General features: G+C 38.7%; 1 protein-coding gene across 1 annotated transcript in view; it reads right to left on the minus strand.

Annotated features, from left to right (window-relative positions):
• The window catches only part of GRB14 (growth factor receptor bound protein 14), a 126,744-nt gene extending 108,260 nt beyond the window's left edge, over window positions 1-18,484 (minus strand). Inside the window, exons 1-2 of the mRNA XM_017548115.1 lie at window positions 17,758-18,484; window positions 16,392-16,524 (exon numbers count right to left, since the gene is read on the minus strand). Coding sequence (XP_017403604.1) covers window positions 16,392-16,524; window positions 17,758-17,948 — 324 coding nt within the window. The 5' untranslated portion in view covers window positions 17,949-18,484. The remainder of the gene's footprint in view (window positions 1-16,391; window positions 16,525-17,757) is intronic.
• Between the last annotated feature and the right edge of the window lie 1,150 nt (window positions 18,485-19,634).

A 19,634-nucleotide genomic window follows, 5' to 3' on the forward strand; every position in this document is an offset into this window, starting at 1 on the left:
ACATTATTGCTTCCACCTATGAAAAGAGGAACTTAATACATGATCAAAAAATGTTTAAAAGCTTTGGAAAAAGAAGACATGATTAATAAATGGTGCTAGTCTAAGTGGATGTTCATTAAAAAAATAAATTACTATCATCAAAAATAAACTGTGCTGTGTCAAAAACCCAAGTGTGAAAACTAAAATATAAAAATGACTAGAAGAGGCTGGGTACAGACGCTCACGCCAGTAATCTCAGCACTTTGGGAGGCTGAGGCAGCAGGATCACCTGAGGTCAGGAGTTTGAGACCAGCCTGGCCAACATAGTAAAACCCATCTCTGCTAAAAATACAGAAATTAGCTAGGTGTGGTTGCAGGCACCTGTAATCCCAGCTACTCAGGAGGCTGAGACAGAAGATTCGCTTGAACCTGGAGGCAGAGGTTGCAGTGAGCCAAGATTGAGCCACTGCACTCCAGCCTGAGCAACAGAGTGAGACACCACCTCACAAAAATAAATAAATAAATAAATAATAAAAATAAAAATAAAAATGACTAGATGAAGAAATATTCATGACAGAGAGGGAAAAATTCTTAAATAAGACACACAAAAGTACAAACTAGGTTTCACTAAATTAAAACAAAAATATTCTGTATCATAAGAAACACTATAAACAAAGTTAAGGCAAGTCACAATTACTGAGAAAAGATCATTGCAATGTTTACAATTGCAAAAAGATCACTATCAATATCACATAAAGGATTCTTATAAGTCATTTTTAAAAACACAAACAATACAATAGAATAGTACAGGTAATTCACCAAGAAGAAATATGAATGAATGACTAGAAGCAAATAAAAAGATTATCAACCTCACAATAATCAAGGTAATGCAAATGAACACAGTAATTAAATTTCATCACACTCACCACATTGGCAAAAAATTTAAATTCTGAAAATACCAGCTGTTGATGAGAAAGTGTAGAAATGGAGACGCATATAGCGCTGGTGGGCACAACCACTTTGGAGAGCAATTTGGCAATACCTGGTAAAACTGAACATGCACCTGTCTACAGCCAAGCAATTCTACTTCTAAATACATACAGTAAGAACCAGGAATGGGTTGCCCTTGGGGAAAGAGGGTCTAGGATCCAGTTGGTGCAGGTTATGGCTTGTCCCTATGTGTACAGTTCTGAAATTATTCTTTTTATTAAAAAAAAATTCTTTAAATGGATAATATAGGCATGTGGCTTAAAAGGAAACCCTAAAAGGATTTGTCTCATTTTAAATTTAAAAAAAAACTATATCAGCATCAAATGATTAAACATTTCTTTGTTTGAAGATCATAAAAAAATACATACAGTAGAGAAATCCATGTACACAGGCACAAGAATGTATATTATAGTGTGGTTTGTGATGACAGAAATTAAGAAGTTATCAGTTTTCTTCAATGGGTAAACAAGAAATTATGGTGCATGTATATAATGATATAAAATTAAAATAAGTGATTTATATTTATTCATATGCATTAATCAAAATGTCAAATGATAACAAGTTGCAGAGATACACATACAATATATTTTTAAATAAATCATTAGGACATATAAGAGTATTATATGTTGTAAAGGCATAAAAACATGGGAAGAAATGATACTCACTAACCTCAGAACAGTGGTTCCCTCACAGCAGGAAAAAGGAGAAATAAAATGGGATTGATAACAAAGACGCAAAGAGAAAGCAATCATGTAAGAACAATCTCTTCTTTCAAAAAATAATGTTAGTACCCTAAGTGTTTGGACTTATCTCATGGTGAGAATCCTACTACTATACACAACAACATGGATGAACTTCCAAAACAGGCTGAGTGAAAGAAATCAGATACAAAAGGTCACATACTATATAATTCTGTTTTTTATGAAATATCCAGAAAAGGTAAATCCGTAAAAGCAGAATGCAGATTCCTGATTGCGAGGAGCCAAGAGGGAGGAGAGAATGGGTAATGTCTATTTAATGAGTTTAGAGTTTTCTTTGGGGGCAATGAAAATGTTTTGAAACTAGACAAAGGAGACGGTGGTACAACAGTGTGGATGCACTTATGTCAGTAAATTGTAAATGCCAAGTAAATTGTAAATGCCAGCAAATTGTAGATTTGGGAATAGTTAATTTTATGTTTAATGAATTTTACTTCCTTAATCAAAATAGGCAAGCATACAACACCTCTAGGAGTAGAAAACTACTAAAAAAGGAGAATTAGTGAGGAGAGTCTCAAAGTAATTATGTAAGAGATGATTTGACCTGAACTGTTGCAATAGAAGAGAATATATGAAAAGTGTATAAATCCAAGACTGGATGAGGAGAGAGAAATAAAGAGGAGCCAAAGATGAACTAAGAGATCTGATTTTCTAGTATGCATAGAGTATATTCTATTTCCAGGGAAGGAAAACATGGGAGAAGGAGCAAGTTTAAGAAGAAGAGCATTCATTTGCTTTGTAATCTGCTGAGTTTGAGAGGTCTATGGGCTGTACAAATGAAGATATCCAGCAGGCAGCCCAGTATACAGAGCTAGCCGAGGCTTACGTGCACACTGCAATTGAGGCCGTGGAAGTAGATGAGATCATCCTGGCAATAAAATGAAAACCAGATGAAAACAAGAAGTTCTAGGACAAAACCCTAAGGAATACCAACACTCAAATCCTACAACAGAACCTTTAAGAGTCAGAAGTCAAGAAAGCATTTCAAGAAAGAAAAAGTAGTCAAAATATCTAAAACTACTGAGACACCAACATAAAGACTCAAAAGTAGGTCTTTGGGAATAAGGTGGTCTTCAGAGACGTTAGCTGAGAGCTATTTCCTGCTATGCTGCAGGAGAGTACAGTAGGAAAACTGTTCAAATGTTTAAAACCCAGTATCATTAATTGCAGTGATATGGATAACCAGTAAAATCAGAGAAGCTCCAGAAAGAACTGTGGCTAGAGAAGAAAGAGATAATCAGCCCTCATGAGAGTTACAAGAAGCCACTTCGCACAGAACTGAAAACTACACTAGCACTTCTCAAATGTTTCCACCAGAAATACCCAACATGCAGAAGAAAGTAAATGCACAGCCCTTGCCATCTCAGGGTAAGACTATCTAAGGTACATAATTTGTTCTTAAAAATTCATGCACATTATGCATTCTACTCAGGAATGTTTATTTTAATATAAGAATGTTTTTCCCATATTTTCAATTAAAATTAATGTTCCAAAAAGGTGTTCCTTGTTTATCATGCAACTTCCCATATGGCCCTCCCACAATCCCCACACATCCCATATGCATATATACTCCTACTTTGAGAAATACGGAGGAGATTCATCATTCCACAAGAGTGATTGCCCCTAAAAATCCCTTTTAGAAATTGCTTGCCACAACACAACATAATACCCATAAACCCCTACGTGACTTGTAATCATTTCTTCTTTCCATTTTTCTTAAAATTACATCCTTCAACTTTAAAAGTATGTTTCAGATATAATGGAAGTTGGTGGCTAAGTCTGTGTTGAACGGACTTTAATTAGGGCTCCTCTTTATCTTTCTTGACTAAAGAGTCAATTAATTTATTATGTACTCTATACATGGAGGTTGACTCAATGCCTTTAAATATTTAGTCATTTTTCTCTGAACCTCTCCCATATCTTTCATAAGGTGCAGGCATGGTTTTGTAAAGGGCCCCTTATGCTTCTGGGACAAAGGCAGGTTTTGCCTAAATGAGGTCATTAAAACAAAACATCAAGTTCCCAGTGCCCTGAGATTCCAAGCCAATGACCTACAGAGTGTTCCAGCTGATCTTAATTTCCTTGGCACAGCACAGTAAGAGTACTGTAATATAATGCAAAATAGCTCTAAAGAGAAACTAGATACTGGCTAGTCTTGCCAATACACAATTAAATAATACCAAAGTAGCCCTTTCATCAGAATACTGTGTTTCACACGCATATGTCACCCTCCCCAAGAATGAAAGTAATCTTCCACTGTGAATGTGGGTTGATTGAAAAGCTTTTACTGGACTCAGCCCCATAAAGTATGCATGCTTTTTAACTGGCATACATGTGCTGCTAAGATTGAAAATGCTTACAAGGGAACCAAAGAGACAAAGAACAGAACCCATTCTCACCAAGGGTAATCCAAATTTAGAATGTGCTTATGGTGGTAAATCAATACTCAAACATTTATCCTGACCAGGCTCTCTTTTAATATCTAACAATATCAGACTCTTCCTCGAATATAACCCAAATTTCACTTTTCAAAGTTTCTTTACACATTCGATATCATTTATATTAAAATATCTGTACGTTTCCAAATATTCTACCCCTTAATAACAATGACTTCTTTGCTCTTTATCCATTTGTTTCTCCATTTATTTGTTTTTTCATCCAACAAAAATTAACTGAGTGCTTGAGAAGTGCCAGACATTATTCTACATGCTAGAGATTGAATAAATAAAACTTACTCAATTAAAAAATAGTTCTTGTCTTCACAGAGCTTATGTTCTACTAGGAAAAGGCAGTAAATAAATGCATATATATGTGAACATAACACACGTCAGATGATAGAAGCTAGTTAGGAAAATTAAGCTGAGTGAGGGAGAAGAGGGAACACAGAGGTGGTGGAAGGCAACATGAATCTTTGAACTCCATCAGAGCTACAATAATCTTTAATGATCTATTAAACAGTAAATCAGTTAAGGACCTCATATAATACAACTGAAAATGACAAATTAGAAACCATCTGACTTGATAAAGATTTGTCACCCAGTCAGATCCATTAATTTTATCAATTTCTGGAGAGTTTCAACAAAGTTTTACCATCAACAAAGATTTACCATTAGCCATTAATGATTTTTTACTCTTCAGCTTAAATGTACTTTGTTCAAACTAATACACTCAGAAAATTTGGAGAAAATGTGTTTTTATCATACATTCAACAAACCAAAATACAAGGTTTCTGTATGACTTCTTTACAATTTTTTTCCCTAAGATGCTTTTGTTGTATAATGTGTTGTACATAGATTTCATCAAAAGTTTAAAGTTGCAGATTTAGTTTACTCAAGAAAATGTCAGCCATATAATTGGAAAAGTTAATCCTCACTCTCAAAGCAACTTAGACTTAAACTTTGTCAGATAAAGTCCAACTTTACTTTTCAATTCACATTAGTTACATTTTGGCCAGGCACAGTGGCTCACACCTGTAATCCCAGCACTTTGGGAGGCCAAGGTGGGCAGATCACCTGAGGTCAGGAGTTCGAGACCAGCCTGGCCAACATGGTAAAACCGCATCTCTACTAAAAATGCAAAAATTAGCTGGGCGTGGTGGTAGGCACCCGTAATCCCAGCTACTTGGGGGGCTGAGGGAGGAGAATTGCTTGAACCCAAGAAGTGGAGGTTGCAGTGAGCTGAGATCATGCCACTGCACTCTAGCCTAAGCAACAGAGTGAGACTCCAACCCAAGAAAAAACAAACAAAAACAAATTAGTTACATTTTGAGAAAAATAGTTTTAAAACACTAAAAATAAATTATGAATTATATCTTAGAAGAGAAATAGCTAAAAGCAGGTCAAAATTAAAGTAATACATTGATGGTGCCTATGTCATATCAGCTAGGAACAAAGCAAAGCAACCCCTTATATATCCCAGCTTCCCAATGCTTGGTTCATGCCTTGGACACATGCGGAAAAAAAAAGAAAAGAAAAAAGTTAAATTAATACAGAACTAAGAGTTCTGGGAAGCATGATGAAGTGCTAAGAAGTACATAGAATTCCTTTGGCAATTGTGTTACCGTACGTTTTCACCACTAGGTTTCAGCTTTTGGAGATAACTAAATAAAAATCAAGTATAAAATTAGAAATAGTTCCATTAAATGTAGTAGTCACCATGATAAAAAATTTCTTATGTTTTTCAGGAATGCACATGACACTTTTTAAAGATAGTCCAGTAGCTAGCCTATCAATTTTTAGGAATTAGAAAATATTAAAATATTTTATAATAAAATGGGATATGAAATGACAGAAATTGGAATAAAGCGTTTATCATATGATTTGCTAAATTAGATATAAGTACAATATTGAATAACACACACAAAATTTGAAAGAAATCATGTACATGTTTTATTCTCTAGTTTTAACCAATTTATCTTGAAAAGTTTGGTAGTCTCCAAAAAGATTTCTGCAAACATTAAAAAAAATCAGTTACTAACTATGGCAGATACTGTGGCGCACCATCTAAACCCACTCCCTTCAAGGCTGAAGTACTCATTCTCCCAGCCCTTAGAGTATCAGCCACTGAGACCTATGGCTAAGGCCTCCCTGCCTGCCATTGCACTATGCTGAAAAGAGCTGCCATGCCCAAGGTCTGGAATTTCCCAGGCAGCCCAGCACCTGTGCCGTAATTCTGAACTATTCTGTAGGGCCAGTCCAGCTTCAGAGCTCTCCTATGGGATCAACTGGACCTTTGCTATGGCTGTGCTGCAGCCCAACTTTTCCCTGTGTCCATTCCTACAAGTATTGTGTCCATGGAGCTCTCCCCAGCAAACTTCCTGCAGGGAAACTGTGCTCCCAGTCGACTTCAGAAATAACCTCACCGGCAGCACTAACCTATATTATATTAGGTATTTGTAGGTGCATTTTCTTTCAACTACTGATGCATCCTATATCGAGAATAGCAAAGAATACATTTAAATACATAACAAAAGGCCATTTTGGCATTCAATATTTCTCACTGATGCGCTCCTTGCTTTGCTCTTAAGAAGTTCTCCGTCAAGGGTTATTATACATTCTTTGACTACAGTCAGGACATGGAAGAACTGAAGTCAAAAATTGAAAATTGAAAAATGAAAATTGTAATTACTCCCTTCACACCATCATATATCTGAATTCAGAATATTTCAACGCTGGTCAAAAATCCTCATTTCTACCATTTCTCGTAACAGAAAGAGGCTTAAGACATTGAAAAGGAACTCCTGATTTGTGGCACTTTCATTAATCATTAAAGGAAGGTTTCCCTGTGTGTGATGCCCTGGAGGTTTACATGTCCCAGGGTAATGCACCATGAGGTGGTTACTGGGAGCACAGGTGGGTTCTCAGGAAGTGAAAACTGATTCTCTTAAACCTATGTTTGTACAGCCCTTGAAAAGTCTTCATGTATTTTCAAAGGGTATATGTCTCCCCATTTCCATGTGATGAACACTGACCTAAGTAATTCACCACTGACATTAATTCTTAATAATTAAAACATTTGCTAGTCTATAACTCTTTCTCTTAGAGACTTATACTATAAACCTAATTGATATTTCCACTTAATCTTTTCTAAAGCTGTAGATCTTATGAACATACAGCAAACTGAAAGAAAATATAGCAGTTCACTGAGCACTCACTTATAATAATACTACCAAAAAAATGTATACAATCAGAAATATTTTGATTAATTTCACTACACATAATCAAATTTTCATAGGTGTTAAAGCAAAAGATATGTACTGTTAAAATCCAATTAGTTCAGGATCTAGAATATAATTTTATTTTTCTACTGTAAATAAATATCAAGAAAAAAATTTAAAAATAAAAATACAATCTTATTTTTGTAAATAGAATCTATTAATCAAATTTATTTTTTCTAATTTAATGAAGATGATTGATCATGATTAGAATAAATGTCAAAATATAATTTGATAATATTAGTTTTAACTGTGTAACTTCATTAATCCATTTACTCATTCATTTTTTCCAGGAAAGAACTCAAGAACAATAAAGTCAAGATAATTCACATAGAGGGAAAAAGAATAAAACAACTAAACCAAATAGATAATTGGACAATTCAGATTATGGTAAGTACAGCCAAGGAAACAAACTGAGAAATGTGATGAAAAATTAAAAAAAAAAAAATTTTTAAATACAGGCTACTTTTAGGCAACTCAAAAAAAAAAAAAAAAAAAATCTCCTTGATGAGAAGGTCTAATACCGAAATCTGGAGAATAAAGAGGAATCAGCTATGTCAAGAGCCAGGGAAAGAGGTTCCAGACACAGAAAACAGCCAAGGTAAAGGCTTTGAGATAGAAACAAAGTTTGCTAAGTTCACAAATAGAACTGTGGCTGGAGTCTAATGAACAAAGGGTAGAATGCAGATGAGGTTTCAGAGGTAGCCAGGGACCAAACTTATGTAGAGTCCTTCCAGTCAAAGTAAGAAATGTGGATTTCATTCTAAGGTATCAACATTTTTTAAACCAGGAAATGACATGCTGGTTTAAATGACAGCCAAAGTAAAGGCTTTGAGATAGAAAAGAAGGTTTACATTTCTGAAAGTTCCCTGTAACAAGTATATATTGAATGAACCAAGATAAGCTAACAAAGAAGAAAAAAGGCCATTTATGGGGCTCCTGTAGGTGAGAAGACAATGGCTTAAATTAGGATGGTAGCAGCAGAGACAGTGAGATGTATACAGATTCAAGCCTACCTTGGCGAAAGATGTAACAGTACTTAGCAAGACCAGAAAGTAGACTCCTTGAATTTTGGCTTAAGTAATCAAATAGATGATCTGAGGGTGGAGCAAGATAAATTTAGGGAATTCAGAGGTTATGACAACCCCGTACCTTTTTTTTTTTAGACGGAGTCTCACTGTATCACCCAGGCTGGACTTTAGTGGTGCAATCTCAGCTCACTGCAACCTCCGCTTCCCTGGTTCAAGCAAATCCCCTGCCTCAGCCTCCCAAGTCGCTGGGATTACAGGCACACACTAACATGTCCTGCTAATTTTTTTGTATTTTTAATAGAGACAGGGTTTCCCCACATTGGCCAGACTGGTCTCAAACTCCTGAACTCAGTCAATCCACCCACCTCGGCCTCCCAAAGGGCTGAGATTACAGGCGTTAACCACCACATCTGGCCTACCTCATACCTATTAAGCCAAGCAGAGCCAAATGTGTATTGGACCTATGCCGGTCTCAAGTGGTCACATCTTATCTCACATCCTTATTTCTAAGTTTAGATAGTTGGTCCTGTACTTTAACTTCACCCCTCAAGCTGGCTTCTACCAAACGTGATTACTTTTCTGATTCTACTTCTAATATTTGAACTTCGACTTTGATGCACAATTTCTAGTTTAACCAGACCCTTCTGCCCCAATTATTTCCATGAATGGGACTCCTGTGCCATCTGTCCTATGTCACCCCAAACATGTTCTTTATCACCCCAAACATGTTCTTTAACAAAAAAGTATGGTCACTATAGGGGAATACCTGAACAGAGGCTGAGAGGGAGCTTCTAGGGCTAGTGGAACAAAAGAAGCCTCACTTTCCATGACTCATATCTGCTGCACAGGAGTCATTACTGCTTCTACAGCCATCGGAATCACTTGCTCTAGGAATACAATAAAACTGTAGAGTTTTCAGACACAGAAAGGGTGAGCAATGGGTTGATATGACACCCCTCTTCTGCAGTAAGACTGTATTAAAAACTAGGTTTGCTGATTCCTGTTCCAATATCTTTCAATCACATCCTATTGACTCACATCTTTCCATAGAAGCAATATTAAAAAGAGTGCATGCAATGTTGGAAGAGTACTATATTTTGAAGCCACTATGGGTTTTAAAACTTTGGCCCGACAACCTAACCACTGCATTTAACATTACATCTATGGAAAAATGTATATGAATAAAAGGACAATTTATTAAATATCTTTTGGAATACAAGCATTAATAAACTGGTTAACAATATTAAATCTCCTATTTGTGTGTGTTTTTCTTGTGGCTTTGAAAAATATTAAATCAGCAGGCCAAAGAAAAGGACAAGAAGTAAAGGATGTTCTCCCTATGTGAGTCCTGCCATTTCTCTTCTAAATTAATCCTAAACCCTTTGTTTCTACTCCCTTGCCTTGGCAAAGATTTGTGGCCATTTCCTGGGGTCTCCCTTGAGCTGACCTTTATCTGGAATGCCAAAAGGCCAATTCTCAGGTCTGCTTATCACCACTGAAATACACATAAGTATATACTTATACAATAGTGTGTAGTACTATTTGACATAAGCTGACATTTTTTTCAAAGCAGTATCCATAAGACTGCAGAAATCTTTTCTATATTAATTAAAATCCAGTTATATTGAACCATGGATGACTCCAATTTTCTTTCTCTTGACAGAACATATTATATGCCCCTAGGGAAAAACAAACCAGAAGTTGGGATTTCAATAAAGTTAAAAAGTAAACTCACATTGTAGATAAACTGTGGACTGCAAATGTACCCTGCAAATTAACCAAAAATTAGAGGCAACCTTCAAACTGGAAATAGAACCTTCACAAACAGAAGATCTGCTAGGGGATTTAAGTTTTAAAATAGGAAAAGAAAGCTGTCTTCTCCTACAATGAAGGTAACTAGAGTCAGATGAGAAGGATCCTGAGTTGGTAGCTCCTGTCATCAGAGGTTAAGGAACCTCAGTAAGACATAAGCTCAGGACAACGGCCAAGGAAGCTGAGAAGCCCTGAAGGATGACATCAACTAAAACTACTGTCCAATAAATATATGCTTCATGTACATTAAGTGAACTGAGACAAAGGAACTGGACACTCTGAACTGGATACATGAAGTCAAACAAACTAGTTGGTGGATCATCATATATCACATAAATATGATTAGAATGAGTGTTTGTGTCCTGTTTGAGATCTTTTTTCCCCTAGGATACTAGCTGTTCATTGTTTCCTCCCTGCCTCCATATGCCATTAAGCCTGTACTTCCTTCTCACATTACCATACCCTTGCGGAGTGAACAGTGGTCCAGGACCCACTGTCCCTTTGGCCACATCTAACTGAATAGGAGCTGGACACACTGGACTGACGTACCTCTCCAGATACAGTTTCCAGTCAGTTACTAGGTACTGAACCAACAGTTGGAGGAAAATTTGGGAGCAGCCATTTGGGGCCGCAAGTGCTACATGAAATCAGGGCAAGCAAGACTGCAAAGAAATGTCAAAAATGATGTGATTGCAAGAAGAAGCAGAGACTATGCGGTATGTTTGTGTGAAAACAAAAGAGAGAGAATAGAGAAAGTGATTGCCTTGATTTTTGCTGACTTTGTTGTTCCCAATTCTAGCCTCTCATGAGACCAGTGACCTTTTGGCCTTCAGGTACTACAACATAACCTTTCAGGCTGGTTCATTTGGGGTTCTGTTTTGTCTGAACAATCAATACCTGGCTAAAATACCAACTAAAGGCCATTTGTAACATTCTCACCTTTGTCAACAAAACAGAATTTCCTGCAGTTTTGAAAGGTCCAATTGCCCCAGTTTGAAAGTGGCAGAGAATAAGAGTACACTGATTTTGTATACATATCAAAGAGAAAAACATATAAAAAATCAAATTCCTATAACCTTCCCCAGAACATTCCTATTCAGTGGGTTTTGTAAGAGGGCCAAGTATCCATATTTTTAATAAGCATCCCTGCTGGTTCTGAGGAAGGTGGTTTAATGATCACACTTTGAGAAGCACAGCTGTAAAGCCTTCTTCAATACTGCTACAAAGATCTGTACACTTTCAAATTCTTCTCCAAAAACATATTCATCACGTGCCAGCATTCAAAAGTAGCAAATTGCCTTTGGAAAGATAGATTTGTTTGAAACCCTAATAGGAGAGAGTATTGTCTCTATTATTCTTTCTGCATATATGTTTTGTTTCACATTAAATGGGATTTTGTAAAATAGCTCAGAGGGCCTAAACACAATTTATTATGTGTTTCCATCAAAAAATGAATTGAAACTTCCAAAGAGCTAATTTTCAGACTTTTGAAAGCTAAGCAGTTTGTAATTTGAGAATTTCATGAGCCATTCCAACTGAGAAAATTCAATTATGAATGGTTTTAGATGATACCAAGGAATTATTGTTATTTCTGTTAGGAAATAATAGCATTTGGGTTATAAAAGAAAATTCATTTTTGAGATGAATACAAAACTATGTAGAGATGCAATTATGGGCTGTCCAGAATTTACATCAAAATACTTTAGCAAGGAAAATACATTTTTTTAAAAAAAAGATGGAGCAAACGAGGCAAAATCTTCATAATTGCTGAGTCTGGAAAAAATAAAATATGTACATGGAGTTTCTCTTCTTTTACTTCTATGTATACTAGAAAAATAAGTACGTGAAATTTCAGTTAATGTAGCAGCCACATAAGATTCCTATAGGACCATACATACAAGTTCAGCATGTCCAAATTGGAATAATTACTGACATCACAAAGGAATGATGTAAGAGATCCTTTAATTTGGGGACAGAGATGTACTTATCCTTTGAAAGTCTGTGACATGCTAGAGAAAAAAGAAATCAAAGCCAGCGCATACGGAAAACTATTTTTTTTTTATTATTTGAGAGAAATTTTAATTTTTCTGGATATACAAAAAAATGCTTAATTTAATAGAGAATAGACTAGAAACAGTGTGGTGAGGGACAGAACACATTGAGACATAGTATTCTTTTTGATCTCCCTTTATGGAAACTACGGAAGCATGGGCAAATCCCTTCTGGTTTTTGCACATTCTTTTTGTAATCCTGAAATGCAGGTGACATACTTACTTCCTTGTGTTCCCATGAAATAATATCCTGTGGACCGTAAACTACACACAAAAGCTGGTTATTCATAATACTAATACATCTTATTTGATAATAAAATCAAATATTTGATAGATTTCTCAGACCAATTTTAGGGAGAAGATGGAGAAGAAAGCTGGAAATAAAAAACGTAGTTACATTTCAGGAAGAAATAAAAAGAGGAATTTCACGTCCTTAGATGAATATTAACTAATGGCATTTGTCTCTCCTGTTCTTGTGTTACGAGGAGAGTTGTAACTAACAACACTGGTATACGTGTATTGTTGTATTACTCTTATTTACAGTCCTCGCTTTCTTTAGAAATTGTATCTTCCTTAAAAGGGACTGTCATAGCCTCAAAAAATCCAGATGTCGGGTGCTGGCTGTGCCATATAGAATTCCTTAAACTCAATTTACACAACTCTGAAAGAAGAACATTGAAATAGAGGATCTGAAAAATCTAACCCAACTCAAACATTTTTTCATAGTATTTTTTAAATCTCTAAAGCCTTCAGAGGCTTTATTCTTACTTAGCTGTACAAGATAGTGCTGGGAAGAAATTAACCAGAGTTACTACACAGGCTATGTCCAAGCACAAAAATTACCTAGGGGTCAACAAACAAGACAAGAATTGACTCTGCTGGAAGAGCTAAATAAAGATTTCTAATTCTTTGCTTTCCTTCAAACAATAGGTGTTTAGGGTTCGTTACTAATAGATGATTTCCTGATAAATTTCAATCAGAAATTAGGAAAAAAGAGATTAAGTTCATAATGGAAGTCACTTTTAATATAAGTAACTTTTCTGGACCATGTATGTAAGGGAAGGTATACTTTAAATCTGCTTTATTGGTAAACACAAACAAATATGCCTAGGAAATATGGCCAGCACTGTAAAAAGAGGATAAGGGAATAAAGAATATGGATTCTCTCTTATTCTAGCTTTCATTAAAAAATAATAGTACTGAAAGCCTACAGTATTGGATACTTTGGGACATTTTATTTGCGAAAAGTGATAATGCATTTTCACTTTTTTTCTGGCTTCAATGCACTTTACCACTCATGTGTTATGTAGGCATCTCAAATAATAAAATTTATGGCTTGTAAGATGATTTTTGACTGTGGCTTTGAAAGGCCAGATGAAATTTAACATTTTTAGTTTGATTCTCTCAAATTTTCTGGTCATTGATTTGTAAATAACAAGTACAATTATTTTCTTCATGTTTTTCTATGGGGAGAAAAGAATCGCTAAAATGACTGGAACAGTTAAACAGGACAAATGAGAGAAAATATAAAGAAAAGAGACATCTCCTATAACATTTCAACCATAAATAATATGCAGTAGAGCCTTTCACATATAGTCACTTACATCATCTCAACTGAAGGTTACAGATAAACTGGGCCAAAAACACCATCTTGTAAAAGAGTAATGTATGTCACAAAGGTACTGAGTTGGGGACTCACTTACGCGTAGAGTCATCTATTCTCAAAATCTTCCTCATTTCAAAGAACTGAGCATGTACAAAGAAACCAAAAGGATCAGTTCTCAATGCAAAGTCTAGGTGGGGGGAAAAGAAAACATAAAAGAAAGTAAAAAGCAGCCTCCCTCTTCCTCAACTTTGGGGTACCTTTGTCTTCATAGAGCTCTCAACACTTGGATCAAGGCAAAGATCAGCAAGAAGGGCCCTTCAAAGGCAGGGACAGGCTTCTGGGATTGATCTTTGAAAATCAGGCTGGGACTCTCTGCTCAGGAAACAGCACAGCTGTGTTGTGTGGGTACAGTGCTCTCTGAGAAGGTCATTGCGGACACAGGATACAAAGCCAGAGCAGGAAACCTACAGGGGTCAATAAAAACATCACCTTTTCCCCATTTCTAGTTTGCTCTTTTTCCCCCATTTTCCAATTTAAACCTGATCTGAAGAAATGTCATCAGTCTCTAAGATGTCTTAGCCTGGTCTGATGACTATCCACACTTAGGGCACATCCTGCCTTGACCCTGGCACTTTACCCACTGTTTCTCTTTCATACCCTATACTAACATAAGCATACCACTACCGATTCCCACTTTCTGTTCAAATCAAACCTGGCATCACCAACAAATCTCTTAGACACAGGCATTCTGCAAGTGTCCATTCATAGCATTAAAATGAGTCAGCCCAGATCTCTTTCCCTTTACTTCCCTTCTGGTTCAGGCTCTACCCCCTATCACAACCCCAAATCAAAGACCTATCTTTTATAAATACCTTGCATGGTATTATTGCTTAGCTAGGGACCTTATTGCCTAGGATGGTGTAAGAAACATAGAAGATCCTTAGTAATTTGGGAACTACCTATTAAATTCTTCCAGATGACCATTATGCCATCATTAGACATTTCCTTTTCTTACTCTCAATCCAGAATCTTTTTTTTTTTTCTACTACCATGGCACACAGTCAAATCTATCATCCTTATTTCCATCTTCTATCCAAACTGAAAAGTCAACTCTCAAAGAGCTTGGAAGTTTCGCTAGGGTTGTTTTTTCCTTGGGATCTGACTTTAAACCTCACCGCGACAATAAAGCTCTCAAGAGAGTCTCCTCTTTCTCTATCTCCCAAATAGTCACCCACTTAAGGGCTTATTTCTCCTTTTAAAAATGCAATTCAGAACATAGTTCTGCTTCTAGAAAAATTTACTCCCATTTTCTCCATTCTTACCCAAAAACATGATTACCAAGTGACTTCAAACCCCTCCCCCAAAAAGTATATACACAGGGCTTCCATCAAACATATTTCCTGCTGTTTCTATTATTGCTGTATATGATCAAGAATTCACCTGCTTTCTAAGGTATTTCCTCCATTCCTAAAAATGTAAACACACAAAGTTGAACCCATCAGAGGTAATAAAGGTGCAGAAATAAGAAAGAGAATAATAGATGTGGTAAAATGGCCAACTGTCTGGTCCTCTCTGTTCATTATCTTTCTCCCACTGCAAGTATCTGGCAATTTGAATGTATTGTTTCCACCCTTGTAAGAACAAGGGGCATTTCATCTAGTGAGGCTTCTCTTTGTTTTGCTGGGTCAAAACTGGGAGAACGTATATGGTAAGAGATGAATTATTCTAGGAGACATTGAATATTTTTCCCCTCAAAATGTATAACCATGATGTATTTTCTGTTAGCTGCTTGGTCCTTAAAATCTAATTTGCTTTAGTCAGTCCCAAACTAGAAACTTGAAAAAAGAAAATCATAAAAATACAGTCTTTTAATTATCAATTATGAGTAGTCTATCTTCTGTAGCCAGAGCCTCCAAACTGAGAAATCCACTGAAATGAAGACATGTTGGCCCTAAACTCCAAGTACTTTTTGCCACAGCATCACTATATCACTTTCCTTTAATAAATGAGGTTGGCTTTGGTCAAAAACATGAAAAATTAAAGAAAGTATTAAAGGAACCAGTCAGTCGCCTTCTCACACCACTACCACTGCCTGCCCAGCCCCAACCTCCGCCCAATTCCTGGCTTAAAAATGATCCCACCTCCTACCTACCTGGTGAACAACAATTGCTCCCAACCACTGTAATTTATATATATATATATATATATATATATATATATATTCTCTCTTTTAATCCATCCCAGGACCCTTGGAGGTAGGTTTTAACATTCCCATTATATGCCTTAAAAAAATAAGGCCCAAAATGAAAATAATGCCAAAGGACCATGTCAGTCAACAGAGTTGTTTAACAGAGCCCATTCTAATTCTTTGTTAACACTGTAAATTATGGAAAATCTTAAAGACTGTATTGATTCAGAACTCCTAAGATTTTAAAATTTTAAAATGCATACCTGTTTTTTCCTTGAATTTTCTTTGGAAAACAGGTCTGCTGACAACACAGATGTAAATGGAGAACAGCATAGCTCAGGAAAAGGGTTTGGAATAGATGGCATTTCCAGAACATCAAGATCTTTCTTTTTTCTCCTACAGTAAGAGAACATAGGATGTAATTTACATAAAACAGAATGTAAAATATAATTGCTGACAGGATTAAAAAGTGTGCTAAGGCCAACATTACCACTCTGTGGCAAAGCTCATATTATATAAAGTATACAGAAAAGGTCTGTGATGTACTCTCTATGGGTCAAAATATAGTATGTTAATTAGAGATGAAAAAATCTCTTATAATATTTCTCTCTCTCTCTCCTTTTCTCTCTCTTTTGCCTTTAAATCACCAGGCATGGAAACTCTATCCCTTTTGATAATTTGACTATACCATTACTAATGCAAACATCACCCTGAGGAGTCAGACATTGTTAGGCTTCCATTATATTGACAAAGTCTCTAAGTTACATTTAGTGCATTCATCCTTATGATATTTTACTAATCACTTTTGGAAGTTATGGTTTATTAATTATAGCTGTGGTTCATGTCACTTCAAATTTCATTCACAATGTTGCCCACACACAGTCCGTTGGTATTTCAAGTGCTTATAGATATTAAACAGTGTTTTGAGGAGGTAAGTTAATAGAACTTGATAGTATAAGCCACTCTAGTCCACTGGAGAGTAATTTTAACTTCACTGAAATTGGAGCGCTTTGAAAATCAGGAAAAAAAAATGTAACATTTAAATGTATAAATATAAAGAACTACAGATTTGTGTATTGTTGTAACCATTTTTTTTTTTTTTTTCCAAAAGTATGTGCAACTCTGAAGGCACTTAGTGCTGAATGCTATGGAGATTGGGAAACCTTTTAAAACCTCTATTCTTTCCTGTTGAACAGCAAGACTGCTCAAATGTCAATCCATGCTTTGCTTCTACAGGGTCGCTGTAAGACTCTATGTGGGAGGTGAATACATTCATGCTACGATTTTTTTTTAATATATAAAATAAAATAGAGTTTCCTTTGTGAAAATGCAGGGCCACGAAGGAGCAGAAGGTGATCAACCTGCAGCCTGGCCTCCTAGTTTCACACCGATGGGCAGAGGCGAAAGAGATGAGAGAGCTCTCAATGAAACGGTGATGCTATTTATAAGGCACTGTGAGATCGCAATGTCCTGCTGGTCCGGTAGGAGACAGCTAAGGGGATTGTCTTCAGAGACTTTTACAAACTTGGCCCAGCTCTGGGCACATGGCTCACCCCCTAGGACCGCCTCCTCACCCCCTCGCCGGCTGCCCAGCCAGGACACTCCCCCGCGCCCTCCAGGGCTGCCTACCTGTCTGCAGGACAGCCGCGGGTCCTGTCCGGAGGGGGCAGGAGCGTTCGCGCGTGCAGCCAGGGGGCCGGAGCCAGGTCGTGGGCGTCGCCCCTCCCCTGGGCAGCGCCACACACCTGGGCGGCCAGCGGCGAGTCCCGGGCAGCCGCCCTGCCCGCGGCGCTCTGCCCATCTTGCAGGGAAGTGGTCATTGTCGCCGGCCGGGGGGCTCGGGCGTCATGGGAGACCCGGCGCGTGGGGAGAACGGGATCGCGCGGCGGGAGGCGAGGTGCCGGCTAGGCAGCCCGAGCGCTCTGCAGGTGCGGTGGCCTCGCAGCCTGCGCTCGGGGCCCCGGCCGCGGAGACGCGCGGCCGAGCAGTGTGCGAGGCGGCGGGGGAGGGGAGGGGGCGGACGAGGAGGGTGGGGAGAGGGGAGGAGCGGCCGGTGGGTGGGGGCCGCGGGCGGCGGGGCGAGGCGCGGAGGGGGCGGGGAGAGCGCGCGAGCCGCAGGCCGGCCCCGCGCGTGGCCCGGGACGCCCGGGGCCGCTGGCCTCGCTCCCGGGCCGTCCGCTCCGGGACGCACGGCAGGGACCGCCGCCTCCCCAGGTAGGCTTCGGGGTGCGAGGCTAAGCCCAGGGTCTGGGCGGCCCCGGCGGCGCCGGAGGCGGGGAGCAGCTGAGGGGGTGCTCCCGCTGGGCTTGCCGGGAGGACCGCTGGCGGGACAGGGGTCTGCGCAGCCCTGACCCTCCCACTCTTGCATTCTTCCTGCTCAGCGACCTGAGATCACCTAAGCTGTGGCTGGGCCGCCATGACAATCCCCACCGGGCCAGGAGGCCAGGAGGCCAGGAGGCCAGGGTACCAGGGGGCTGGGTTTGCCCCAGTCCTTCCCCCACGTGCTGCTTCTTCCATCCACTCCGCAGCCAAAGACTGGGGAGCTGCAGGGGAACGATGGGGGAACAAGGAGTCCAATCATTATAGAAACTACCGAGATGTTGAGAATTCCCAGTAAAGCATGAGTAAACCTGAAGGTGTCTGAAATTAGAAAGACTATTGGTTTTATTGTAATGAGAGAAGCTTACATTAATGAATTCTATGGTGCCTTATGCTACCTATTCCATCCTCTCAACAGCTCCATAAATTAGATGTTTACCTCATTTTACACAAAAGGAAACTGGGGCTCAAAGCCATCGCCTGTAATCCCAGCACTTTGGGAGGCCAAGGCAGGCAGATCAGCTTGGGTCAGGAGTTCGAGACCAGGCTGGCCAACTTGGTGAAACCCCGTCTCTACTAAAACTACAAAAAATAGCCGGGCAGGGTGACTGGTGCCTATAATCCCAGTTACTGTGGAGGCTGAGGCAGGAGAATCACTTGAACCTGGGAGGCGGAGGTCACAGTGAGCCGAGATCGCACCATTGCACTCCAACCTGGGCAACAGAGCCAGACTCTTGTCTCCAAACAAAGATACAAAACAAAACAACAACAACAAAAACGTAGCACTAGTAGCTGGTGTAGTCAATATTCCAACCCAGAAGCTTCGTTCTCAAAAACCCAGACTGTTTGAAATGGTAAAGGCAGTATTACGCTCACGCTGTGACATGCAGCAGCCCTACTCTGAAATGCTGGGTAATCCTGTTTCTGCTGTTCCAATAAGTGTGCCTGCCCCAGGGCACTCTTGAGGATTTCCAAATGTTTAACAGGGTCTTTGTTCTTTGACCAAGTTAGGTAATATCTGTCCCTGGCATCTGCTTCAGCAGATTTTCTTAATTTCAACAACCTCTGCCCAGGGAAAGGTAAATATTGCCTCCAGAAGCAAGCAGCAGCTCCCCTCCCCCATCTCAGTGCATCCTCTCCCACCGAGGCACCAACCACTAGACAACCCAGGGGTCACTACTCCCAGC

This window comes from Cebus imitator, unplaced genomic scaffold, assembly GCF_001604975.1.
Source record: "Cebus imitator isolate Cc_AM_T3 unplaced genomic scaffold, Cebus_imitator-1.0 Scaffold10, whole genome shotgun sequence".
Classification (NCBI taxonomy): domain Eukaryota; kingdom Metazoa; phylum Chordata; class Mammalia; order Primates; family Cebidae; genus Cebus; species Cebus imitator.